The sequence below is a fragment of the Natrix helvetica genome, assembly GCF_964273705.1.
Source record: "Natrix helvetica genome assembly, chromosome: 1".
Classification (NCBI taxonomy): domain Eukaryota; kingdom Metazoa; phylum Chordata; class Lepidosauria; order Squamata; family Natricidae; genus Natrix; species Natrix helvetica.
This window is the reverse complement of record NC_138548.1, coordinates 72,000,967-72,010,742: the sequence shown is the minus strand read 5'-3', so window position 1 is coordinate 72,010,742 and position 9,776 is coordinate 72,000,967. Positions and strand designations below refer to the sequence as shown.

General features: G+C 40.0%; 1 protein-coding gene across 1 annotated transcript; it reads right to left on the bottom strand.

The window, feature by feature from the left end:
- Window positions 1-774: 774 nt before the first annotated feature.
- LOC309383227 (acyl-coenzyme A thioesterase 1-like) lies at window positions 775-4,060 on the bottom strand. The gene is made up of 3 exons (XM_081935492.1): window positions 3,485-4,060; window positions 2,437-2,639; window positions 775-2,064 (listed from the first exon to the last, which is right to left on the bottom strand). The coding sequence occupies exons 1-3, from the start codon at window positions 3,936-3,938 to the stop codon at window positions 1,465-1,467; spliced, it is 1,257 nt and encodes a 418-aa protein (XP_081791618.1). The 5' UTR covers window positions 3,939-4,060; the 3' UTR covers window positions 775-1,464.
- Window positions 4,061-9,776: the final 5,716 nt, after the last annotated feature.

Sequence of the window (9,776 nt, the reverse complement as noted above, 5' to 3'; positions counted from 1 at the left end):
AAATAAATAAATAAATAAATAAATAAATAAATAAATAAATAAATAAATAAATAAATAAAATAAGTGATGTTGTTACAGTTGAACAGTACCAGTACAGATAGTCAGGTTTCCCCATGGTCATGTGGTTTACATTTGGATGCTTGAAAACAGCTTCATATTTATGATGGTTGCAGTGTCCCAGGGTCATGAGATCACCTTTTGGCAAGTTGAATGGTTGATTAAATAAAAATAGCACCAAGTGAGAGTTTCAGAAACCTAATTTGGGCCATTATGCAATTTCCAGAGTACAAATGTTTCTTTCATGTTTCATGAAATCTAATGTGCAGAATAGGATTGAGATACAGAAAATCAGTAAGAAAAGAAATACCTTTGAAGTTTGCAGTGAGTGTTTAAAAAAAAGAAACTTGGATTTTGGTACTATAATAGAATAGAAAGTGTGTATTACATACATTTCAAACTCTACAGTTACATCATAATTACGTTTCAAACAGTTGCCTTTATTCTGCTACAATTGATGCCATAATAAATATAAACTGTAATTGCCGAAAGTCCTACCTTAACTGCGGGTTGCACATTTATCTATTTTCAGGAGAGAAATACAAACTTCTTCATGCAGGAATGTTTATGACAATATTAGTTTTTAATCTTTAAATCATTTTATTACAGAGTACAATGACAAATATAATTGATTCAAAATATCCCCAAAATAGAGTTTTCTTCAAATTCTTACATAAGACCAGTCTTACAAAGTCTACCAGTTATTCAGATAAATAATTCCTTTGCATAACTTATATATTTGAAAGTGACTTTCTGCATGTCTTTGGTAGGATTTCAAGCAAAAACAAAAACAGACAAAATTTACACCTCTGTTAAAAGAAACTGGACAAGGTCCTTAAAAATTTCATTGTTAACATTGAAAGCCAGTTTAGTGCAGTGTTTAAGGCACCCATTTAACGTTTAGAGACCATTAACTCTAACACCACGTTAGGTATGAAAGCAGCGACAGAGAGACAGAAAGAGAAAGATACATTCTCTTAATATATAGATATATTAAGAAATATTTCACAATATATAATTACATATTATTTTGTGATTAATCACTATGCTTTAATTATGTTCAATTTATAACAATAAAAATACATCCTGCATATCAGATATTTACATTACGATTCATAACAGTAGCAAAATTATAGTTATAGAGAACCAATGAAAATAGGTTTATGATTGGGGGTCACCACAACATGAGGAACTGTATTAAAGGGTGGCGGCATTAGGAAGGCACTGGTTTATTGCATACAATTTATGTATAAGGTGCTTAAGGGTCTCCAGCTAGAAGAGCTTTCACCAAACTAATGAAAATTGTGGTGCCCCATTGGTGTATCTGAAAGTGGCAAAATATACTTTCTAAAGACCATCACTCTGAGTTTAACTTGGTTACCAACTGACATCTAAAGAAACTGCACCCTATAAAGAACTTTTCAAAGTTGACTCCAGCAAGTGTTGTCTGAAAAAGGCTAATATTCTTTGCCAGGCGTCTTCCTGTGCCTCTGCATGTTCTTTCCACTTTCCGCCCCAGACTACAAGGCTCCCAAGTGTCTTGTTATATGAACAATAGCACAAGGGCATATAAGGGGGCTCCAAGAGGTGTCCAGCTCCAGGATAGCAATAGAACTCCACATGACGTCCATTCTGCTGAAGGCGGCTAACAGCTTCTTGGCAGAACATTTGACTTTTCCAGTTTTTGTCATCCTGTCCACATATGAAGAGGTACTTGCTTGAGGACTTTTCAACAGGGATGCGGCATGGCCAGGTTGATGGGTCTTTGAGGTCATTCATTACTTCAGCATAATCTAGTACGTTAGGAACATCAGTAGGTTTGGCCTTCTCCAAATCAAAAGGATGAGGTGGAATGATTTGTCCTTTCACTTTCAAAGGCAAAAAAGTATTTGACACTGAGCCAGAAATGCTGACAGCAGCTTGGATGTCTGGCCAAAATGCCGCTAAAGAAAGAGCAAGATCTGCACCTTTCGATAGTCCCAGGACTCCAATTTTCATAGATTTAACCTGAAACCATAGGAAAAGGATTACTTTAATATCCATATCCATTCTTTCCCCATTAATTAAAATGTATCTCCCTTTCCTCCAGATGGTCTGCAATTATAACATTCAAAATACACAACAAATTTGGAGAACATTAAGTCGAGGGAGGGTGGCCAAATAGAAATTTTTGCAACACAAATTGGAACCAAACCCAAGACTTCTTCAGCATCAGCTTAAGATAAGTTTGCATTTATGAATCTCAGTATAAACTAAAGGGTTCCATTCCAACAAGACTTCAGATTAACTGCATTGTACAACAAAACTACAAAAGCACCAAATTATTTCTTGCTCAAAGGTCAATGCCCCATCACCCATGATCTTAGTTTGCTTGGATACCTTTTGTTGTTTCTGCAAGAACATTATTGCTTCACCAAAATAATCTAAGTCAATGAACTCCGGGAGAGCTGGGAGATCTTGAGATGTTGAAAAAGCAAGCGCCAGTGTAACAAAACCTCTGCTTGCCAAAAGGCTTGCTCTGTACTCCACCAGTCCGCTTCCAAATCCATACAAGTCAAGAACTGCTGGGAAAGGTCCAGGACCTAAAAAAGGACACGAAAAAGAACAGGGCTTTACAGGAATATAAAACCACACAGGCTGATACTATTGGAAAGAAAATTCAGAGACCAGCCCTACAGTTTAAGACACCCTTTCCCAAGCTACAGTTCTCCACCAGTTGGTGGACTCCAAGACACCCAAATCAAACCGTCCAGAGATTTAGAGCTATCCGGCACACCTGTGGAATAAATGCTGGACCTCCCTGTTTTAAGACTACTAGTGAAGCCTTGCTTCAAGTTAAATGGATACCAGAGAGTGTCTCACCCAGTTGTGAAAGAGAATTCCGAGTTTTATTGAGCTGGAATTCTTCTCTATTCAGATCTAGAATAATTCTGTATTTTAACTATTTTGATTTAATGCTGCTGTTTGATAAGTTAGTTTCTGTAGAATTTTAAGGCCAGGTTTATGGCCTACAACTGTGACATTTTAGTCTTTAATTCCGTACAATATATGTTGTGTCCACAGTGAAGAGCACTTAGACTTGGAAGGGAAGAAGGTAGGCATAAAATGGAGAAATGGAGAAAGCACACCTGCTACTCTTAAGACAACATCCCTTTATAGCAATTTCTAGAGATGCAGTTTGTTCATTTGCTCTAAGATTCATATGAGTGGAAAACTCGCCTGGATTTGGGAACCTAGAAGGGAAGCAGCTCCATGGATGGAGGGGTGTGTGTTTGTCTGGGCTATTTTCAATCATCTACCTTTAGGGATGAAATCGTTTCCACTCTGCCCGCTTTTCCCCAGCCCTCCTAAGCGGGTTCCTTTCAGAGACCTCAGCCCCGCGACCCCCGGGGTTTCAGCCCATCCATCCGTGCAAGTTGCAACTCACCGGGCGGGCAGAAAAGCGTGGCTCTGAGCCGGCCTTCTCGCACGGGCACTCTCTTCACGCCTTCGGCCATGAAGCGCCTCTCGCTGCGGCAGCTGCAAAGGAGCGAGCCGGTGACTCCGCACCCGTCGTACACCTCGTAGGTGACACAGAACGGGGTGAGGACGTTCTTCTTATTCAGCCTCTTGTAGGGCGTCGGGGATTCCAGCGCCCACAGTAAGCCCATGGGCTCCACCCCGCAGTAGCTCCCACCCAGCGACGGGGAGCAGCTGAGGTCCAATTCTCCGTTCCCTTCAGCCCGATAGTACGCGCGCGATTGGAAAAGGTGGCCGCTTTCATCCTCCAAAGAGGCCGCGACGGTGACCTCCTGAAGCGGAGAGAGGCCCTCGATCTTCACCTGCACGGGATCGTCATACAGGCAGGTGGGGGAAGGCAAGACCAGAATGCGCGCCGCCATCCCAGCAATTTTGCTAAAGCTAGACAAACTTCCCTTTGCTCCCGCTCAGACCTTGGCTGTGCCTCTTTTGCCTCCTGGACTTTGGCTCCCAGTTTATAACCCCAAGGATTTAGTGCGGAGAATAAAAAACACGCTGTGAAGGTTTCTGGGAAATGTGGTGCTTAAAAATCAGAAATAATAATAGTCACAAAGTTCTGACAAATTGGGGGGGGAGGGGGGAGAGAGATACCAAGTCAAATCATCCCTGCGAACTGCCAAGGGGTTGCAAAACTTCCCTTGCTGGAGGTTGCCCCCCTGCACAGCAGAACTGGCAACCAAAAAGCAAAAGTGAGAAGTTTTGACATTTATTTTAGTTATATGATATAGAGATTTTGTGGACAGCAAAGCTACTCAAAAATATGGGACTATCCTATTAAAACAACTGGCATATTCAAATATTGCCATGATGTCTGTTATAAATCATATTTATTAGGCACCAAAAGATTATTTATTTTTTTGTACATTGATTTAAATATTTATTTGCAACCATAGATGTTAGTAAAACACATATGAAATTACAGCGATCATATTAGTTCAACAGATCTGCCCCAATATTAAAACCACCATTTGTCAAAATGTCAAATCAGACAACAATATATCAATCAATCAGAGTAGCACTGGAGGGGACCTTCAAGGTCTTGTAGTCCAACCCCCTGCTAAAAGAGGAGACCCTGTACCATTTCAGACAAGTGACTCTCCAGTCTCTTCTTAAGATCTCTGGGGATGAAACATAAACAACTTCTGGAGGCGAGCTGTTCAACTGGTTAATTGTTCTCACTATTAGAAAGTTTCTCCTTAATTCCCGGTTGCTTCTCTCCTTGACTAGTTTCCATCTGTTGTTCCTGCAGCCGTTCTTGATATGTTTTTGTCTCCGCGCCTTTAATCATCTGAGTTGCTGCTCTTTCCACTTTTTCCAGTCTCAACATCTTTTTTGTGATGTGGCGACCAAAATTGGATGCAGTATTCCAGGTGTGGTTTTACTAAGGTTTTATAAAGTGGAACTAATACTTCACATGATTTTTATTCTATGCCTCTGTTTATACAACCAAGCATTGTATTAGCTTTTTTGGCTACAGACACACACACTGCTGCCTCATATTTCAGTGATCGTCCACTAGGACACCAAGTTCCCTCTCAAGTTATTGTTTTTGAGCCAGGTTTCGCCTAATCTGTATTGGTACTTTGGGTTTTTCCTACCTAAGTTTTAAAACTTTGCTTTTCTTCAGGTTAAATTTCATTTTGTTGGATAGGGCCCATTGTTCAAGTCTGTCAACATCATTGATGAGTCCCCCTTATATTCCCTAATCAGTCATTTATGAAGATGTTGAAGAGTACTAGGCCTAAAACAAGACCTTGTGGTACAATCTTTTAAAAAATAAGTAGTCTCAAAATAAAATATATATTTTTTATCCATATGTCATTTAACAGCTTACAACAGTAACTCTGAATATTGTTCCAACCTCGCAAGAGTTTAATTAGCTCCAAAATGCCAAGGATTAGATGAAGTTCCAGGTCTAATGGCTTCAAAAGTTTTTATTTCATTCCTCAGTTCGTCAGTCCTCACGGAGACAGATGTGTGTGGATCAAATAAGGCTAGCAGTTTATGTAGTTAGGATAATGGGAGCCATCATGTCGTCCACTGGTTTAGCTGGAAGCCCATTAATCCCAGTAAAGGGTACGGGTGGTAACCTTAATACTCTCTGCATTGTCAGAGAAATTATGACAAAAGTAAGTATTCTGCAATGTATTCTTTTCCTTGCTGGTGAGGGCACATGTTCGTTTTTTTTAAAAAAGGATGGGTGTGAAGTAATTAGACATCATATAGAATCCATTTTGAAGACGATCTTTGCCTTACATGAACATAAGCAAGGTCGTCCTTGCTTAACTATATTAATTAGGAGTGCAATTTCTACTGCTAAGCAATATGGTTGTAAACAGCCATGTTATGTGAGCTCATCCCTTAGCAACCACAATGCCAGCAGTCCTCATTTCTGTTGTTAAGTGAGGATCCCCTTGCAATTCCCTGCCAGCTTCCAACAAGCAACATTCATGGGAAAGCTGGCAGGAAGAACCAAATCCCGGGCAAGCTGGTAAGCAGGCTGGCGAGCAGGTAAGTGACTGCTGTGGCATAGCACAAGGGTGACTGAGCAGAGAATACGTGCTGCAGGGTGCAGAAGGCACGCAGGTGGCTGCCATGTGAATGCAGTCATGTGAGCATGGTATACAGTGCATTGGGGGTGGGTGCTGCTGGCATGTGCACACTAGGTTGTATGAGTTCCCTGGTATTGTGTACTCTATAGCTGGGCTCCTCAGGAGAAAAAGCAGCAGAGATGATCTACAGGAATGACTTGAAATCTTCCCAACCAGCTTCCCCAATGACTTCACTTGCCAGAAGATGACAGGGAAAGTCACAAATGGCAAGCATGGGCCTGCAGGACGCTGCAACCATCAAGATGCCAAGGCCCAGTGTCAGGTCCCCATAGATCCCTATCAAAATGCTGCCGTTCTGGCGGGAGGAGGGAGCCTTAGTATTTTTATGATCTGCCACTTGCTTTGGTCCTTCTTTACTTTAATGTATCTTCCCGGGGAGGGATGAGTCTGGGACCATCAGTTCTGTCTCAGCTCTGAAGAAGAAGATGAGAGTGCGGTGCATGAGAACAGCTTCTTATCAGCGACTAAGCTTGAAGTTCTCAAAACAACCCAACACCTGGTGATTGGCCCGTGTCGAACTGAGCAGGGGAGGGGTTTTGACCAACAACTTTTAACCTAACGTTCTACTGCAGGAACTTTAGATCCTGCCTATTCTCTTTGCTATCACTGTCTCCCAATAAAAGTTCCTTTTGAAATGCTACCTGTTTCAAGAGTTCTGCTTTCTTGAGGGGGCCGCTGAGGCAAGACCTTACACCCGGTTTATGATTGCAAGAGTGCGGAGATGACCAGTCATAAGTTCCAATTGTTCAGCACTACAATAACTTCAAACTGAAGTAATGGTCATTAATCAAAGACTACTTACAGCATACGTGCAATTCTTACTTTGATCTGCAGCAGAGAAACTGCTAAACTGTCAAAATATGATGGTATATTTTGAACTTCCCAATTAAAATACAACATTATTTCCAGATCTCATCTGTTCAAAGGCTGACTTGGATCCTGAGTTGCCTTCTATAAAATAAATATTATTTCAAGTGGAAGCCCCAATTACTATAAGATGATAGCAATTATTTCTTTTGCAATATCCTCAAGGTCACCGAAGACTCCCTCCAGAATGTCTGCCTGCAGAACAATTCCATGAGTAGAATTTGAATGAGTGATCTTTGCCTACAAATGGTTGTTTTGAAATGATCACAATCTCTCTCCTTCCGGGTGAGTATAATAACCTTTTAAAGATCCCTACGCTCGTCTAATGCTCTTACTCTTGTTTATAAATTTTTTTAAGCTTGTTTTTTATATGTATTTTCAGTTTTAATACATACGTCCTATACATCGTCTAAGTTTGCATTTTTTTTTCTCTTTTGTTACTGTAAATTCTGGTTAGTTTTCTATGCATTTAAATTGACTGCATCTCATCCTTCTTATACTGGCTTATGATGATAATAAAGATTGGATTTGATATTTTGGAAGAACATGGAATACCATCTAACTGAAGACAGAAGGAAATCATTTACATATTGATAGAGAAATCTGGTTAGCTTCTAGCTATTATAAATTTGGTATTTTTCTTGCCTGCTGTGCAGCCAGGCGATTGCGGAACATGATGGAACCAAGGAGAAGGAAGATACAACATTTCACCAGACATCACAGTACATCTTAAAGCAGGGGTGTCCAAACTTGAGAACTTTAAGACTTGTGGACTTCAACTCCCGCTGGCTGGGGAATTCTGGGAGTTGAAGTCCACAAGTCTTAAAGTTCTCAAGTTTGGACACCCCTGTCTTAAAGGCTTTACCTGAGCATATCCTGGGTATTGTTTCAGATGTGGACTTAAAGGTTCTAAAGGGATCCAGCGTACCTTTGTGGATGAAAAGTAAATATGATACTAATAGCTAATAATAAGATAATTATTTCTTCCAGAATTGAATCATTTTTTTTTCTTTTTAAGAGAAATATTCCAGCTGGGAAAAAGGGAATTCCAGCAACAGGCCAGGACATTTTCCCTACAGATTCATGAGGAAAATTCTTCTGGAATTTTCTTCTCTGCAACCTTTGTCCAAATCCATTCCGTTTTTGAAGCTCGCATTTTTATTTTTGCCAGCTCCTCTCCCTATGCCAAGTTTGGTCCCATTTTGTTACCTTTTTCAGAAAGCTGCCCTCTTATGGCCAGACATGGAACAGCTCTGAGCCACTTTATTCTCACACAACTGTATTGCGGCTGGGTTGGAGTCAAAGGAGAGAAGGGAAAGAAAATAATTTAGCCGACTTGAAAACTCTTTAATATCTTGACAAAGGTATCACATGTTGTGAAAGGAAGAAAAGTGTTCCCATTTAGACTGAAGCTTTCTTTGAAGAAGGTTAACTGAACAGACTGGCCCTTCTCAAGTCAGGTTTCAGTCTAAGTCAGATGTCAGCAACCCGCAGCTCTGGAGCCACAGATGGCACTTTCATCCCTCTCCTGCAGCTCCCTGTCGCCAGTCGGTAAAAGGAAAAAAGACACTATGCTAGGAGACTTCCGGTCAGCAAAGGAAAAATGATGCCTTGCTAGGAGACTCTATGGTGGGGGGACTGGACTTCCGGGCAGCTCCAGAATTGAATGGGGGGCTTCCAGTTATGACCTTTGTGGTTCTTTGAGTGTTTAAGGTTGCTGACCCTTGATCTAAGTGAACAGGTCTTCTAGTTCAGGGATCACGCACCGAAGAGCTACAGTCTAAAAAGGCAGAAGAACCCCCCCAAAAAATGAGAATAGCAAGGTAATTGAAGAGGATGAAGAAAAAACGATGAATAAGCAGCATATCGATTTAAAGCCAGAAATATTTTTGTTAGGCATAATACCAGAAAGTTATGATAAAGAGACTAAATACTCAATGCTACATGTATTCAAGCAGTGAGAATTGTATTTGCACGATATTGGAAAAATGAGAACATCCCCCCAGATGAAAACATAATTAAGAAAATATTGGACTGTGCAGAGATGGATAGATTGACATTGAAAATAAAAGATAAAGGAGATACAGAGTACTATTCAACGTGGAATAGGTTTTATCTGTGGTTAGAGATAAGAGGTAGAAATTAGATGAAGAAAGATTGTTATATGTAAGTAAAAAAGGAATGTTGTTTATAATTATAAATATGCTAGTACAATTAATACGATCATAAATAATCTAATATAATTATAAATATGGTTATAATTATGTGTATAATCATTATTACTATCAGTATATCTGTTATTTTTTTTCCTTCTTTTGTAAAATGAAATGCCTGGACAAGAGAATCAGGATGTAGTATCAAGGTGAAAGCAGAAATTGTTTATGGGGTATGGCAACTATATTCAGGTGGGTTGTATATGCATGTGCAATTCACTTGTATGGGCCCATTGAAAGCATGATGACACCTAATACATCCTTATGGTTTACCTCTAGTCCTCAGAAACAATTTGCAAGTCTGATTATTTGCAAGTCAGGTTTTTGTAGTCTATCAATATGAAATACTCAAACTGCAACTGATTGGAGAGAAGGATATTTCCTTTTATTACATACAATGTATGTGTGAGGTGCTTAAGGGTCTCCAGCTGGAGGAGTTTTCACCAAACTAATGAAAATTGTAATGCCCCATTGGTGTACCTGAAAGTGGCAAAATATATTTTCTAGA